Raw genomic sequence first — 18773 nt, forward strand, 5'->3', positions numbered from 1 at the left:
ATTATCTCCTAAAATCTTTTTAGCTATATTAAGTGTTTCGATTCTAATCTATTAAAGAGAATTATGATTATGCTCTAACATCTCCTAAGTACTAAGAAATGAGCTCATAACATTTCTTCACATACTGCGAAACTCGGCTTCTCACACTATAAATTATTCTTTAGCGAATGACATAATATACATATTTACATTACTCTTGAGGAATCTTACTTATGAAGCTTATTAACTCCTTCATCTGTTCTCCTTTCTTTTATGGTTCATAGTTTTTTACTCCCTGAGTTGTCTCTTTTATCTTCTTCCAATTTCAGATCAGAGGGTTATCGGCTATTCAGTCAACAAACTATTGGGTGTAACTCTTTTAGCTATCTAGGGTCTCCTATGAAATGATCTTATTAATAGGCTTTCCACCATTAATAGATAGATAAATACCCTAAGAATGACACCTACTATCATAGAACTTGGAGGAATCAAATTTTTCCTAAGAGACAGTTTGACCAATTAAAATTAAGATGAAAACACTTATGTACCACCTATAAATTGACATTGAAACGGTTGAAAGCGATTCGGTGTTCTATAAAATTCCCCTTAAGAGTTCTTCATAAGGAGTTTTATTCAGCTTTGATCTAATGTTCACCCTATTTAAGACATAACACGCCATGTTTACCGCTTATGCCCAACAATATCTAGGAAGGGTGTACTCAGCTAACATTGCCATAGCAGCTTCTACTAAGGTTATATTCTTTTTTTCTGCTATTCCATTTTGCTGAGGAGTTTTAGGGGCTGAGAATTTATGCTCTATACCTATCTCTTGGCAAAATGATTCAAATTTTTCATTTTAAAACTCTCTATCATGTTGACTATGGATTATTGAGATTTTATATCCTAATTTTTGTTGAATCCAAGTGGAGAAAATCTTAAATTCCTCAAATGACTCATTCTTGTGTACTAGGAATCTTACCTAAGTGAATTTAGCGAAGTCATCTATAATTATAAATCTATAAATTTTCCCACCTAGGTTAGCTGTGCTAACGGGTCTAAATAAGTCCATGTGAAGGATTTTTAGTGGCCTAGATGTGTTCACATCTTTGATTGGATGAAAATATGATTTTATTTGTTTTCCTAGTTGGTAGGCATTGCATAAATGGTCCTTTGTGAAGTCTAACTTAGGTACACCTCTAATTAGATTTTTTTGAGTGATATTTCTAAGTGTTTTAATACTAGCATGGCATAATCTCATATGCCATGACCACGAGTCATATATTATTATTTTTAAGTACAGTGAATTTGAATTTTCAATGCAATCAAGATCTAATATGTAAACATTGTTCATTTATTTTCCTTCTAAAATAAGTTTGTCATTTAAACTAATCAGGCATTTATCGAAAAGAAATTTTATGTAAATAGAGGAGATGACAACCAGATGTGAGATCTGTCAAAGGAATAAATACCTGGTTATGTCACCAAGAGGATTACTACAACCGTAAGCTCTACCGGGAAGATTGTGGAAGGAGATATCTATGGACTTCATAGATGGGTTGCCCCACTCAGAGGAGTTCACAGTGATTTTAGTGGTGGTGGACAGACTGAGCAAGTGTGCACATTTCATTCCTCTCTGACACCCTTACACCGTAGTGAAAGTAGCGTCAGCCTTCATCAAAGAGATGATTATATTATACGGAGTACCAGAGGCGATCGTATCAGATAGAGATAAAGTGTTCCTCAATCACTTCTGGAGGGAGTTATTCAGATTACAGGGGACAGTTCTCAAGAGGAGTTCATCTTACCACCCATAGACAGATTGCCAAATGGAAGTAGTCAATAAGAGCTTGGAGATGCACTTGAGATGCTTTGTGTTAGAGACACCCAAGCTATGGGCTAAGTGACTATCATAGGTTGAGTACTGGTGCAACACATCTTTTCATTCTGCTTCACAGATGACCCTATTCAAGGTGTTGTACGGACCAGATCCCCATACTTGGTGCATTTTGGGAGTAGCAGCACTCTCATTTTTTCAATATAAAAGTACTTGGAGGAGAGGGATTGAGTGGTAGAGGAGTTGAAAAGGCATCTACTGAGAGTTCAAGAAATTATGAAGAAACAAGCAGAAGGACATAGGAAGGACATTCAGTTTGAAGTGGGGGAGAGGGTGTTCTTGAAGCTCCGATCATATAGACATAAGACAATCGCCAATATGAGGAATGAAAAGCTAGCTCTAAGGTACTTTGATATTTATGAAGTACTATAGAAGATTGAGATAGTATCATATCGACTGAAATTACCACCAACGATGATTTTACATCCAATTTTTCATGTCTCGCAGTTGAGGAAGGTCATTGGTAACTACACAGCCAACCCCGAGCTACCACGAACTGAGAATTTAGAGGTGATTTTGAAACCTTTAGAGCTGATGGGGGTTCACTAAAAAGAAGATGAAACTAAGGAAGTGTTGATCAAGTGGAAGAACCTCCATGATTACGAGGCCACGTGGGAGCCATACGAGAGGGTGAAACAATGGTTTCCTTATTTTCACCTTGATGATAGGTGATTCTTTGAGAGGGCGGTATTGATGTGTCGCCAGTTCACCCTAAACTAGTCCAGCCGGCCCAAGAGCCGGTTCAGGTTTATAGGAGGCGGAACTTGTCTGCCTCCCTTGGGTTTGGTCGGCCACATGGTGGGCCCCAACTTGCCAAATAGCTTTGAATTTCAAAGAGGAGTGGGCGACTAAGTGTTAGGAGGGAGAATAGTTTAGGAAAGTTTTTGTATTAAGAGGGAAAGGAGGTTTAGGAAGGATTATGTTTTGTTTGATTGAAAATTAGGGTTTCTTGGCATTTGGGCTCTTGACTCTCTTGTCTAGAGATTTGGGAGAGACGATCCTCCTCTCGAATTGAGGATCTCTTGTATCTTGCTTTGTGTTTGTTTCCCTTTGTTTTCTATAAGACATTGTTATCCTTGATTGTTCTTCCACGACGATTTCTACATTTTTCTCGCTGTTTTTATCGATTATTGTTAGGTTTGCTTGCGAACTAAAGTAGACCCAACATGATTACTTGAGAACTCAAGTATTTCATATCAAAGGAAGTAGGGGTAATTCTACCTTAAGACAAAGAACTTAAGTACTAAGAGTATCCTAAGAGAGATATTTCATCTCATTCAAAAATAAGGTCAATTGCTTATATCTATGAGTTTTTAACTATGTTTTATGTGCTTGATCTTGATTGATTTAAACTCGATGTGACCAATTTTGATGTTATTGGATTCATTTCTTCGAGCCAATCATCTTGTTAAAATTAGAATTTGGATAGTTTAGAGCTAAATTTAAAAAAAAAATCATACTATTTTATATTGAGATTAGTGTATTAATCATTTTAGTTTTATTGTTTAATATTTTAATTTTTTTAAATATCTTAATACAAAAATTTTCAACTGATTTGAGGAAGCGCGTGCTGTTATCCTTTGGGTGATGGATAATATGGATGGCTCTGACAGGAAATGCTATAGTGATAGGTTCCTCAGCCACCGGACACGCTAACATGCGCTGATATCGTGTTACCGTGCACCTAATTTAATCCTGCCCGCCATCTCTCTCTCTCTCTCTCGCTCGCTTGTAGCGCAGGTGCCCATCAATAATATACCTGAAGAACCTTTGCTTCGATGCTATAAAAGGCCACGGCGGCCACCTCTTCCTCTCTCGATATCTCTCTCTCTCTCGTCGAAAGAGAGAGATATTTTCTCTGCCACGTCTATTTTATCTGGGCCCTTTTCTTTGAGTTTGGGTGTAAGGGTTTGGGTTAGGGCTAGGGTTTTGGGCCGAGAGATGTGGGATGCTTGGATCGCTTATGAGGTTGCTGTCGACGTGCTGGTGCCCACCCGGCCGTAGCAGTACTGGTGGAGATATTGATGATGATGGTCAGGAGGGGCTGCTGTGGTTCCGGGACATTGGGCAGTGTGCCGGTGGGGATTTCTCAATGGCAGTGGTGCAGGCAAATCAGGTGCTGGAAGATCAGAGTCAGATCGAGTCAGGGCCATTTGGCACTTTCGTCGGTGTATACGATGGACACGGCGGGCCAGATGCGGCGCGCTACGTTTGTGACCATCTCTTCAGGAACTTCCGAGGTGATCCGTCGTCATTGTTGTTTGCTGATGACTTTTGTGCTGCTCCGATTCTCTTGTAGGGACTGTGATTTAGGGTTGCTGTTATGCGGACTTTGGCTGGATTTGATGCGATTTGAATGTTTAAGGGCTGTTTGGTAGTCTATTTTAGGTAGGATTTTAGCAAGATTTAACATAAATTCTGCAAAGCAGTATTTAAAGACGTTTAAATCCCTACTTGCTTGATAAACCTTGTTTCAATCCCTGTTATTGATAAGCATTTCGCCAAATTCAGTGTCTGCCATCGTGGTTCAAAGATTTTACAGGTTTCAAAAGGCTAATGGTGGGAGGCTGCTTGGGTGAGGAAGAATAATTAAGATTGTTACCCTTCTAGTTTATTAGGATTGATGCTCGTGTAGCTTTTATAGTGGATGTATTGAAAGTAGTGGAGTAAGGATGATCTATGTAGTGTTATCCACGTAGAAAAAGGGTTTATGTGAAATCCAAGCCATCGTCAGTCGTCACTGTTCATATTCTTTCTCAGTACCTGGAAAATTGCGATGAGCAAGCTTAGGGTAGATAACCCATTCAAAGCCTTCTGTCTTGTGGCTTCATGATACACTAGTGGCAACCCCGAAACTTGGCTCCACTTGATAGAAAAATTCTATGTATTTAACTCTAAAATCCTTCCACATAGATGGGCTAACATAAGAAAGGTATCAATGATTCACTAGATGGCAAAAACAAAAAGTTTAACAACATTTGCTCCGCAAAACCACTGTTTGCCATTGAAATAAAAGGAATTGAAGTACTAATTAGCAAATCTAATGTGATAATGGTTATCCTCAGAGTATCAATTGTAATTTAACAACTTCTCAATTAGATAATTGGAGTGGATCAACTATTTTGTAAGACTAGTTTTGAAATCATCTTATAAATAGAGATTCATAAGGAGATTCAAATTCATTGACCCAAAATATTAGATCAAGTAGGGGTGTAAACGAGTTGAGGAGTCACTCTTGGATTGAGCTTGAGCTTGATTAATTAGTTGAGTTCGAGCTTGAGCTTTATTCTACGAGTTCGAACCGCCTCATTGGCCTGCTCGTTTATTATGAAAGATAGAAAATGATTATTATTTAAGTAATTATTATAATAAAATGATAAAATAATGATAAATTATAAGAAAAATAATAAATAATTACTTAATATAAGAAATTGTCATATAATATTTAAATATTTTTAACAACTTTGTATTTAAAATCTTGAATCATGATATATTTTAAGTATATTTTATATTAGTAATTTTGAACGAATTGGCTCACGAGTTAGCGAGTCGTGTCTGGGTTAGCTCAAACTTTGCTCATTAGCTCGTGTCTGGGCTAGCTCAAACTTTGCTCATTAGCTATTCGAGCTCAACTCACAAGTCATTTATCGAGCTGAGCTTGAGCCTGAGCTGGCTCACGATTCAACTTGAATCACTTACACCTCTAAGATCAAGTCATTGAAGTAGCATTTGAGAATTAATGGTATAAGTAGTATAGACATCCAAACAAAGACACTTTTTGGTAAAATTACTTGGCTATGATTTCACCATTGAATATAACTTAGGTAAAATAAATAAGGCTACTAATGCCTTATTAATAATACATGGACGCATCGAAGAGCCCTAACCAAACACAAGATTGCTTATACTCATCAGTACCATTATTCCCACTTGATGGATCAAACAAAGAACGAGCTTGTAACAAACTCTGGGATGGTATGTGTTGACAAACATCCAAAACCATCAAGTTGAATATCCACAATGCGCTGTCGAGATGGTTTAGTTAAAAAGAATGGAAAGGTGATGTTAGTCACTGATCTGACATTGAAAATAGTGGTGTCCTAGGAATACCACGCTAGAGTGGTTCGAGGACAAGAGGGAGCAAAAAAGAGAAAAAAAGCTTCATCGAATGGCGGAACACTTATATTAGGATGTCTAATAGTTTATCCAAAGTTGCTCAATTTGCTAAGTGAACTTTATAAACTGCAATATTGCTCAAGTCGCCTTTTGTTCCAACTGCAAATTAAGGAGATATTGCATTAGATTTCCTTATGAAGTTATCAACATCCACTATGGTCATTGTTTATGGACTTACTAAATATGTACTCTTTTAAACCTTAACTCAATTAAGAACAATAAGGGTTCTGGCAATATTTATCTCTGTGTACAAACGCCATGAGGTGAAATATAATAATCTCAAATTGCAATGGGCTGTTTTTGAACAATTTTTGGGAGTTAATTCAAGGTTCTTATCACAAAGCATTACAATTAGTGCCGACATTCGAATAGCAAATAAATTCAATATAAAGAGTAGAGAGCATTAATTATCCCAAACATGTGGATTATGCCAACATTCAAATATCAACCAAGTCCAAAATGCCTAAATCGTCACATGAGTTATTATGTCGGGCTTGAAATCTAGTAAAATCCGGAGAATAGTGATAGACTTTCATGTAGTTAGTACCTCGCTAAAAAATATCAACATAATATTCTAGCCACTAAATCAACAATTTTTTTAAATAAACATGAGATTGGACCGAGCTTTAATCATCATAACCTTAAGTGAAGGCATTAATAAAGCATTGGTGAAAACAATTGTAGATTTGCAAAGTGAATAGTTAATGGGAATAGCAGCAGGTTCTCCAATAGGTTGACAATTGTTTGATCCAGGAATAGCTCTTGGTTAATCAGATGATGACTCAAATAGGGAGTATTACCAATAACATTAAGTGAAGGCATTAACTAAAAAGATGAACATCCCTAGGGAAATAAGGTAGAGTAGGCAGGACCTATTTTATTGAAAGACCTCATTTAAGCATGATTATTAATAACACAATAGTTTAATGTGTCCATATTATCTTCAAAAGAGCCAACTTCAACAGGTGGAATCTTGGAGGATGATTTCCTTAAGCCTAGTTGAACCTTGAAGCAATCGATAAAATCATGTTAAAGAAAAACAAACTTGTTAGATTTACAATGTGAGTTATAACTTTTAAATCCCAATTTTTGCCAAAAACCTTGGGATGAAGTGATGATCTGTACTTTCTAAGCTAACGAGGTAGAAATATCCATCTCAACGAGAACACATGCGATAGATAGTAGAAAGAGTCTAGCAGTAAACACATTCACCTGTAGTGGTTTGCCAAAAATTGAATCTAAATAATGTATTGTGGATTTATTGATGTAGTAATCACTTGCAATAGAGACCACTTTAAAATATGCATTTTAAAGGCATTTGCATAATAGGCACTCCTAGAGAACATTCTATAATAATTTTCTTCCAATGATAATTTGATAAGCACATGACACTTGTCAAGAAATCTAACAGAGTAATCACTTGACAAATGAAGCTCAAACATGAAAGATCGAATCATTTCAAAGCTTGGGCACCAAAATGAAAAATTTTCAATAAAAGAGTAGGAGACTGGAGCAAGCATATTAGAAATCTTTGCCTCTGAAAATAAGGTTATTGTGAGGAGCAGCGGTATGCTTGTGTCACACAGAATTTGGGTGGCGATGAAAGAATAATATGAAGGCAAGCGGTGGTAAGGATTGAGAGGGGCCTTTGGCCATAACAACATTTGCAAAAGAAGAGGGAACAATAGGCTTTGAAGTTTGACTACCAATGCCAAAAGCAATCCGACACGAGGAATCAACAGCTACCTTAAATCATCTAGAGATGTTTGACGGGCATGCAATAGCAAATTATTGGGTATATCCATCAAAGCCATGGAAATAGGTGTTGCAGAAAGCCCAAATAAGATGACGATAAAGTATTAGAAGTGGCAGGAGAAAGCTCTAGTTTAGAGAAAAAAGGACTGTAAGTAAACCTTGCCATGATCCAGACTTAAAAGGGAGATCTCTAACTCGGTAGTGGGCACAGTAATAACAAAAATTCACTTGTTGTATGGGGTGAGTCGCCGAAGGAATAGAGACCGTTGGCCCAAAATAGGAGAGGACGTTGTCGCTTTAAGTATTGAATTCCAAAAGACTTGACAGCATTCAAGATTCAACAGACAAGGTCACATGGGTGATCTAAAGGAGACGCACTTGTGACCAAATATGTGAGAAAGATTGTAGGCAAGTGTGGAAGCATGTGTCCGAGAAGCAGCCACTAGGGCACATCACCACAAGGATGATGGTGAAGCTTGAATGTTCTAGGATGGTGGAAAGGTTGTCAGAGTGTGTGAGCTCGACAATGGATGTGAGAAAGGGTTGTTGGAAGCACAAAATGGTAGTTTGGGTTTAGAATTTTCCATACATGGTTTGGAGAGTTTGTTATGACCAAATTTGTCAGTGTGGTTGTTGAAGTATAGCTTGTCTTGAGAAAGCATATAGTGGATGATGCGGTCTGTTAGTTTATTGTTGAACTTGTCTTCTTGAATGAAGGAATTAAATTGTTGTTTATGATTGGGGTTACTTGTCATCTGCCTTATATCGACTCTTTGATTTGCTTTTTGTTTGTTTCCCAGTGCAAAATTGTGTTCATAGGTAAATGAACATTTAGGAAGTCAGAGATTTTATTTTTATTTTGGTTGGTTGGATTTTGGGCGTGGGGTGTTTGCAGTGGTTTTCTGCAGTTAAGCTGCTCAACATCCTTCGTGTATCAATTGCTCATTGATTGACCTAACCCATAGTGCTTGGTTCTGGCAGTTATAATTTTGGCTATTTTTCTTGCCCTTCATTAGCATATATAGAAAACCAATTCATGGAGAATATTTAATTTATTTGCATATGCTTGTACTAGTTGCCATCTTCTATTATGTTTCTACTTTCTATTTATGCAGAGATTTCGTCTGTATCTGGGAGTGTGACGAGTGATGAAATCCGGAGGGCTTTTTTAGCTACAGAAGAAGGATTTATAGCACTTGTTTCACAACTGTGGAACTCTCGGCCTCACTTAGCAACTACTGGCTCCTGCTGTCTCGTTGGATTTATCAGTCAGGGGACTCTCTTTGTTGCAAATATAGGTGATTCCCGTGCTGTACTTGGGAGGAAGATTGGTAGCACTAGCGGTATTGCTGCCATTCAGCTGTCTACTGAACACAATGCTAACGTTGAAGCTGTGAGGCAGGAACTGAAGGCACAGCATCCAGACGACCCACAGATTGTTGTTTTTAGACATGGTGTTTGGAGGGTCAAAGGCATCATTCAGGTCAGTGCCTGAAGCGTACTATCTTTAGTGTATATGTTGATGTTCAAGATTTTTTCCTTGTAACGTTGATAGCATTTATGGAATTCATTACTTAGTATTCTTTACATTAATCAAGATTATGCCTTTTTCCCTTTTAATTTAGAGACATGTATAATATATCACTGAACCCTTCTTCCATGTTCCACCTAATGCACTTGATGCAGGACTATATGCGAAATAGGAACCTTGCACAAAATAGTTAAAGAACAATTTTGGATTTTCGTTATTAGCCACTAAAACAACAAAATGAAACTAATAAGTGGTCACTTCCGTTTAGGCTAAGCTAAGCAAGAGACTAAACGAAATCAAAACATTTAGAGAAATTAAAGCATTGCATGCGGAGTAGTTTCCAACATAACCTTGGCCTAACAATGAGATCCAAAGGCAAAGAAGTAACAATCCTACGATTACTAGTGGATGGCGATTAGTAGACACAATCTCTTGCTAGAACAATCTCTCTATGAGGCAAGTAGAATTTGAAAGTAAATGAGTCAAGGAAGAAGATCACCTCCTCGGAGGAACGTCTTGATTCACCTCGTACCTTCCAATAGTTGATCCTTCAAAGGCTTGATCAAATCGAACATCACGTGATCCACAGATTTTCCATGGATCCGTCGATGCATGGACTTACGTTGATGAACGACAATTTGAGAAGATCCTTGATGCCTTGGCCGTCGTATGCGAAGCCGGAATCAAACTCTGGATCGGTCAAACATCATAATCATGTGAGGAGAGAACACGAGATAGAAGAGGGAGAGGGTTGACGGTGGGGAGGGGGGGCCGGCGGCTTGTAAGGGGGGAAATGCTAGGGTTAGGAAGAAACTAGGTTGAGTGGAAGTGAAAATGTTCTAATTCCCAAATATGAAATTATTCTCAGATTTGAGTAAGAATGGAGGGAAAATAATTTGACTTTGAATTTCAAATAGCACGCAATCAAGTCCCTTAATGGAGCATTAAAGGAAAGGGGCCTACTAAGGGGGCCGGTAGCATGGTGAGAGGAAGGGGGTTGGGGAAGAGTGTTATGTGTTTCCTAATCCGCTCCGACTAATTAATGATGAAAAATTTCAAATCCGTTCCAATTCAAATTTGAAAATTGAAACCTCATTGAAACTTTCCTAATTTGGCATCGGTCAAATTTGGAAACTTTCAACTCATCAAATTTTTGAATTTCAAATTTGAAAATACGTGAGGTGGCGGCAAAGGAGCCGGTGATTAACGGAGAGGTGGGGGAGTGGATGAAGGGGAGGCCGGCGGCTAGAGGAAGTGCCGGCGGGATGATGGTGAGGGTCGGGTTTTGTGATTGGGATGAGGGTGAGCTTTGGTAGGAGGGGTTATTGGGTGGTGGTTGGTGGTGGGGGGGATGACCGGCGGTAGGCGTTGGGTAGAGGGGAAAGAAGGAAGGAGGATAACCAAGAGCCACCGTTGGTGACTGTTGGGTACGACGGGTGGCCTCTCCTAGGCTCCACCAAGCTCTCAATCTCTCTCTCAAGCTCTCACTTAAGCTTCAAGAAGACAAATGCAGGAAAATTTCTTAATATTATTCATTAACCTTGAAAATAACAAGATGAAGGCTATAAATAGCCTCATACAATGACCTAAAGCAAAAGGACTCAAATACCCTCAATGGGCTACATGACTCAATCCCTCAAGCAAGGGTAAAAGCGGAAAATACTGAAATAAAAAAGATTACATCAATAAGTAGACAATAATAAAATTGTGGCCGTTGATTTACGGCCACGTCGACGGTAGACTTTCCAACCGATGTCCCCATCAACACTCTTCAAGCCGTCATAATTACTAAAGTTCCTAGCACTTGTCATTATTGTCAATGGTAAAGAAAATCTCTTAAGAGTTGGCGTAAGACTGCAGTTGATTGCATCGAGTACCTACATACTTGAGGAATCAAGGTTTGGTGCCGGTAATAGGTCCTTGTTGTGTTGGTAGGGGTTTTATGTGATCGGTTATGATGTCAAACTATAAGAGAAGAAATGTTTTTGTATTAATCTTTAGGAAGAAAAGATATTTTTATAGTTGTAGTAATATGATGAGAATAAAATTTAGAAGCCGTGATGCGATATATTGAAGTTATGAACAAAGGCAATGAAACATTAACTTAGAAAAATCGTGTTGATATTAGTGAATCAAATTAGTTTTTGTTAGATCTATTATGTAGTAAATTTTTTTGCTAAGAGAACAACGGAAGTATTAATGCAAAAAATGATTTTTATAAGATTTTTGTAAGTGTTGATAGGTGCATCCAATTGTGTCCGTAATAATTGATTTGATAGAAATTGAACACATCAACATTTCCCTTGTTACTTTATAGTCGGAGGCAAATGGAAGGTCTGCTCACCTCTACTTGTAAATTGAAGCGCTCGATTCCCTCTTTTGATTTTTTTTTATTGTCAGTAGGAGTTGCTTGAACAACTTTATAGTATTAACTCTTGAACATTTACTCTATAGTGACGTGAATTCTTTCTGCTGTTCTTGATTTTCTCCATTATTGGGAGATGCCCTTCCTTTCCTCTATAGGTGATTATTAATAGATGAGGATTTTGAAGCAAAATAAGTGCATATGCATAATCTCTGAAATCCTTTGGTTAACTTAGAATTTGTTAGTGCAAAAAATCCTCAATCATATATTTATAATTACGAGATATTACTCTATATATTTGGAGGGAGGCAAAAAATGATGAAAAGTTTTCTCCATAAATTTAACAATATATCTGTAGAGAGTTTTTTGGTGTCTGCTTTGGTGATGAGTGATGAGTGCGACACTTCTAAATCGTCATTCACAGGTGTTAAATGAGGATTTGGAAAACCTCAACTTTTTGATAGGTACAACTTTAGTTAGCATGTTTGCAGGGTTTACTAATCCCTTAATCTTGCTCAGTGATAAATTGGCTTTTTTGAGTTGTCTACGTTAGTGTTACTTTAATTGTATGAATTTTATCCTAGAGTGGAAGAGGATGTTTTTTGTTAGGTGAATTGAGGTTTGATTATCATAGAAGATTATATATCCCATCTATGTTTTCTCTATTTCTTCTAGAAAACTTTCAAGCTTAACTATCTCTTTGTTGGCTCAATGACGGTTACATATGCTACTTCCATTGTCGAGAATGCAACAAATCTTCTATAACCGAGTCTTTAACACCAATTTGCTGGTAGTGCCACCCAAGGTATAAATTTTCCCAATAATACTTCTCCATGTATTTAGATATTCTTGTATATCCGCATTTATTCTCCATGTATTTAGATATTCTTGTATATCCGCATTAAGGTATTCTTGTAGCTTTATATATCTTTTTTAAACTTTAGTGCGTCTTTGATTACACTGTTCAGGTAGCTTAAGATTCACTTTACAACTTCATATTCCTTTTTAAGTGTTATGCGTGGATTGTTAGCTCTTACTACATGTAAAATATTTGGTTTTGTGCAAAATATTTTATACATCAAAGAGCCAATTGTTGAGGCATAGGATACTGTAGTCATGTAATGTTTCTAGTGATTGGAGAACCTGAAATGACTTGCAATGGAATGCTCATCATCCTTGCTTGATTCTTATTAAATTTGTCCAACACTTTTTCAATGTATTGAGATTTGTATAAGTTCAAGTTACTTGTAGTTTTGTCTTGATTTATACTCATAATGAGAATATTTTTGACTTACCTATGTTCTTCATATCAATTTTTGTTGACAACTAATCTTTTCATTTTATTGATCTTCTTGATGTCAACCCTTGCAATTGACATGTTGTTAATATATAAAAGCAAGATGTTACAATCTTTTTTGTGCTTTATATATAATAGTAATGATTAACTTTGTATCTATGAAGTTAATCTTATGTATTTAGCCTTCAAATTTTTGATATCATTGGATAGTGGCTTTCTTCAAGTCATAGATGCTTTTATCGAGCTTGCAAACTAGAAATTTCTTTTTTTACAACAAATTCTTCAGGTTTAACTATATAGATTTCTTCATCTAGATAGCCATGGAGGAAAGATTTACTAATACCCATTTGTTGACAACACAAGTATTCTGTAGCTATGAAGCTCAACTGTAGTTGTATAGTTACTAGTTTAGTCATTGGAGAAACTTTTAGCGGAATCAGCATTTTCCTTATGTTAGAAGCCTTTCACTATATTCTTATCTTGTAGATTTTGTGCTTTTTTTCTCATCCAAGATATGGGTGTCAAAACGGGTCGACGGGTCGGGTTTGGGTCGAACCCGACTTGACCTGGGTCTAAACAGGTCAACCCGAACCCGACCCGACCCATGCGGGTTGCCAGGTTGACTCGAACCGCGACCCATTTGGAAAATGCCAATCTGAAGCCAGGACAGAGACGACTGGGCGAGACCAACTGACCGATTGCGGAGTGCGGATGAGGGCCGCGACTCACGAGGCAAGCGGCGTCCGGGGCGGGGGCAAGACTCGAGGCGAGGGCCACGATCTTGCGAACCCAAGTCGCGAGGCCTGCCGCCTGCGGCGTGCACAATCTTGCGAACCCGAGTCGCGAGGCCTGACGCCTGCGGCGTGCGCGATCTTGCGGCGGCCAGGCGAGGCTAGACCGTTGAGCACGAGGTAGGGCCGGAAATCGAAAAAACAGCTAGGCGAGGCCAGCGCAAAATCTTGTTAGGTCGCGCAGGATCCGGGTTAAACGGGTTGATCCGCAGGTTATCGGGTCAACCCTAACCCGACCCGTTCAAACGGGTCATTAATCTGAACCCAGGCCAATCCTGTTTCACAAACGGGTTGACCCGAACCCGGATTTTTTGGGTTGGGTTCTGGTCGGGTTTTCGGGTCGTGCCAAAAATTGACACCCCTAATCCAATAATTTTTAGATCCATTTATGTTTTATTACTTTCTTATCTTTCAGTAGCTTATTTAATGTCCATGTGTTGTTTTGTTAAAGAAAATTCGTCTCTTTATTTATTGTTAGTTTTTACTTGTGTGAATTGTTAACCCATAGAGCATCTTCCTAACATTTAAGTTCATGTCCTAGAAAGTTTTTGGTAGCCCTACATGCAGCCTCATACTCATTGGTCTTTCCATTTAGAGGTTTGTTAATCATTTCGACTGCTCCATTTCTTCAAGAAGTTGCTAAGGCCATTTTCTTCATTCATTTGTAGATAAGACATTACCCAGAGATTTCGCCCTCATTTTTATGAGGACTTTATGATCTTAGTTCTGGTTTCCTATAGGCGCAAGCCCCTATAATTAATTACCCCTCTCGACAACGAGAGAGAACTTTCGATTAAGGCTAGTCGTCAATCAGATACTTAGAGAATACATGTTATCTGTCATATAGTAGTAGCATGGGTTTGAGATATAGTTGGAGAATTTAGAGGATTGGAAGATTTTGAGATTTGATATTTAAAATTGGAAATTTCACCATTCTGCACTTAAAGCGGATGGTGGGGGAATGGATGATGGACTCGATCAAGATCCCATGGTTCCGTCGTCCCGGGCCATCGTGGTCCCTGGTCTACTTAGTCAGAGGAGGTAGTCGACCCAACCTGACAGAAGGATCCTTGTCGGCAGCCATGGGTTGTTTCGTCCAAGGGGACCTTGTAAACCTGGGGTGAATATTTATTTAATGGGACAAATTTGAATCCACTTTAGCTAACAGAGGGCTTTGTGCCCTATCGATCATATCCTATTGATTCATATCTCAAGGATTTGATGCCACTAAGGAGCGTATTGGCTCTGGTCATAACTGGTATTTTGTGGTGCCATTTGACGACAAACCACTCAGTTCAGTGGGCCCCGAGTCATAACCGTTTATCCTACGGTGTCATTTGGCGGCAAAACTGCCAGTTAGAGGATACGTACTACGTCCTTAATGGCAGGAGATTGTTTGAGAATGGATCCTAGTGATATTTTCGACTAGGCATTTGGCTCTATGTGAGCTTAAATAAATTTTAATTTTTTCACCTCGGCAAACTGTTGTGGAAGGTGGATGAAATTTGCTTTAAGTATGGATGCATAATTTCAATTTTAAATATTTGGGATTTTGGGATTTCTGGAATTTTGAATTTTATGGGTATTTGTATAGAGTTTGAAAGGCATTTGAAATATTTGGAATGGTCCACTCCGGTTGAGATTAGTATTCAACACGGCCATCATCGGGGTGTGGGGTCATTCATTGACCAAACCTTGTTGACCCTATCACCTTGTCGATAGGGGATCGGGCTTTCATAGATTTCATGCCTTTATTAGTGAATTCTCTTAATCATAGGCCTTGAAGGCCTAATATGAATGTATTAAAATAAATACAGCGGTTGCCACAACCGTGTATTTGTTTGAAGGTTCGAACCCTGTCGGCTCCTATTGATCCGCATAGGAGGATCAAGTTCGAACATGAATTCACTTATCGGCTCGCGTAGCATCCCTAGATGTCATGTTTGTACCAATAACACGTTCACCGGGGCTCATGCGAGTATTTGGGGCATTTTGTAATTATGTATTGAACCTTTTCGACTCCTATTTACATGCTTAGGAGGATCAAGTTCAAATTTATTGACCCGCGCAGCATCCCTAGACATCACGTGTGTACCAATAACACGCTCGTCGGGACCCATGCGGGTATATTATACATTTACCCCTTTTTAGTGTACCTACTTGTATACAAACTATAGTGCACGTGTGGGGCATTTTGAGACTTTGTTGACGCCTTTTGTTTGCTTGTACGAAGGTTGCAGATCCGGTGGCGTGAAGTAGTAGTTTATGGATTGAGTTGTTTGCTGTTTTGTACAGGCAGATTGTCGTACACTACTCATTGCTATCTGCATGTGGATTGTAGTGTACTAACGAATCTCTTGCTTGGTTATAGATGATTGCATTTTTTGTAGTGCTTCTGTGTTCGCTCACAGACAATTTGTTGTATGTGCAACAAACTTCTTATAGCAACTCGTATGCATTTACACTTGATGTAGTCACTTTGCATCTTGCTTGTGGACAATAGACTGGGTGTACTATGAGTCTTCTACAGTGGCTCGTGGATACTTGCACTTGTTGTAGTCATTTGATATTTTGTTTGTAGATAGCATTTGATGTGTTGTAAGTCTCCTACGATGTGCCTTCTACGAGGACCATAGGCATTTACACTTATTACATCCCTTGTGCATTTTACTGTGGTTTTTGGTCCTCACAGTACATCTGCTACTACTATATGAATGCAGGTAGATGTATTTGTTCACATATTGTAATTGACTACAGGATATTGCATTTACTGATGTCTTTTTGTATCTACCTGCAGATGGCACATGGTGCATGCATTTGTATTCGTAGGGAACTTGTATGTATTGCAGATCTTTTTGTAGTGACTTGTAGGAGTTTGTACACTTTGCAAGTTTTGTGTGCATTTACATGCACACTGGCTTCCTTGCTATCATTCACAAAGGATCTTGGTAGTGGCTTGTTATCATTTATGTTCGGACTGCTGCATGTATTTCAGATCCTCAGGTTGTAAGGAATTGGTGCTTTTGACTGATATTAAGTGGTTGTTGACTATGAGACAACTTAGCATTCACCATTTATTATTTGCCATCACCTTTGGTTAAACTTTTGTATAAAAGAGAGCTCTGCTACATCTGCCTGTGAACCCCTTTGTTTGTATGTGATGAGTCTCCTACAATAGCTCATAGAAGCTCCCCTTTTTGCATTCTGCTTGTGGACAACATTTAGTGTGTATGTCGAGTTCTCACAAGGACCCTTTACTCTTGCTTATAGGGAGCTAGTATATTTGCTTAACACTGGATTATTGTTGATTGTAGGAGTGTTATAACATTCACTGCATGTTATTGATTGCCACATATAAGTATATTGTTCTGCATTAGAAAGTTCCTTCTATCATTTCTCATGAATGACAACTCACATAAGTATCCATATGCATTGGAGACTCGTCATATCTGGAGCATATCCACTTCGTGCGTAGTGCCAGCAAATCATTGAATTTATTAGCAGCCTACCATGTTTATATGTTTCAGCTTTTCGTGCTCTTAGATAACCACTATATTCATCTACGAGCTGGTTTCCATTGATTGGAAGGAAGCCTTACTATTCACTTCACGTTCTTCATATGTTCTTTGTGAATATGACATTCATGATTGAGATGAATAACATGCACTCATGTTATACACTCACTTTAGGTTGATCGTATACGATGAATTTGATATTTGTTGATTTGAATATGCACTTCCATTTTCCCTTACGATCATTTGAATGTTGTTGTCCAAGGAGTTACATGTTAGAGTGCAAGAAACTTTATTTGTTTGCATAGGGATTGAATGACATCTCCAAAAAATTCTTTAACATTTTGAAGTCCTTCATTGCTCATTTGTTTCATTCATGTTCAGACCAATGTCAAACTTGATCTCAAGCTTAATAAATTATGCTTAGGTTCATTCAAGTTCTAAGTATGGCACATTCAAGTACAAATCCAAGTAGCCTTGTTCATTTCCAAAACTTGCTCATTTGAGTCAAATGCTTACAAGTTCAAGTCCCAAATAACCTTGTTGAATTTAAGTACAAGTTCAAATCAACTTTGATTTGAGTCTTTTGATCATTTGAATTTTGAGTTCAAATGGTCCAAGTCATATTCACTGAGATCTCAATTAGTTTGAGTTCTAAAATGAGTCTTCAACACCTTTGCTTGTGTTCAAATCATTCATTTCATGATTTGATCAAGTTTAGTGAGGTTCAAAGTCTTTTGCAATGCACTTAGATCCCTTGTCATTATTCATTTGAATTCAAATTTAGGCTTGTTATAATTTGCTTAAGCTTGAGTTCTCTGTGCATTTTGTTCAAGTTCAAATTATCTGAATTCAGTCTAAGTCTAGAAGTCCTTTGTTTTCCTTTGAGTTCAAGTATTCAATGTCAAGTCTGCTGCGGTCCAAATCTTTATCTTTAAGTTCAAATGCTTTAGTTCTTTTGAGTTCAATCAAGTCCAAGTCCATGTCCATTTTCGTTCAAGTCCTCAGCATTTTTTAAATGAATTTTCGGCAGCCTCCCGGCTTCTCCCCTATTTAGGGGAAAAACCAAGAGACAATCTTTCTCCTCGACGCTTCGTGAGCGCTTCAGGTAGGTGTCAAAATGACACCGCGGTTGCAAATTTTTGTTAAAATCCCTGCCCACTACGTGAGCGTTTAAGGGTTTGGAGCACAAGTTAGAAAGAGCACAAATTTCCCCCCTTTGCACTAAGTGAGCGTTCGGAGGTACTTATATTAAAAAAACATTTTTTTATCCCCCTCGCCGCAAGCGCCGCACCGATTACCCTCCCTACAACGCTACGTGAGCACGTAGGGCTCTCTCTCTCTCTCTCTCTCTCTCTCTCCCTCTCTCTCGGCTTGGGAAGAAGAGGGCACGACACAGGGAAATAGAGGAGAAAGGAAAAGGTCAGATGAAGTTGTCGGCTTAAGTGGAGATCGGGATGGGGTCGGTCGCAG

The 18773-nt window shown here is 38.4% G+C and overlaps 1 protein-coding gene across 3 annotated transcripts in view; it reads left to right on the forward strand.

Annotated features, from left to right (window-relative positions):
- The first annotated feature begins 3543 nt into the window (after window positions 1–3543).
- The window catches only part of LOC110109375 (probable protein phosphatase 2C 42), a 37791-nt gene continuing 22561 nt past the window's right edge, over window positions 3544–18773 (forward strand). For 2 of the 3 annotated variants that reach the window (XM_020840413.2, XM_020840412.2), the window contains exons 1-2: window positions 3545–4113; window positions 8920–9287. In XM_020840413.2, the coding sequence (XP_020696072.2) occupies window positions 3822–4113; window positions 8920–9287 (660 nt within the window). In that variant the 5' untranslated portion in view covers window positions 3545–3821. Of the gene's footprint in view, window positions 4114–8919; window positions 9288–18773 lie in introns of all 3 variants that reach the window. The other variant, XM_020840414.2, reaches the window with a different exon arrangement.

This window comes from Dendrobium catenatum, unplaced genomic scaffold, assembly GCF_001605985.2.
Source record: "Dendrobium catenatum unplaced genomic scaffold, ASM160598v2 fragScaff_scaffold_428, whole genome shotgun sequence".
Classification (NCBI taxonomy): Eukaryota; Viridiplantae; Streptophyta; class Magnoliopsida; order Asparagales; family Orchidaceae; genus Dendrobium; species Dendrobium catenatum.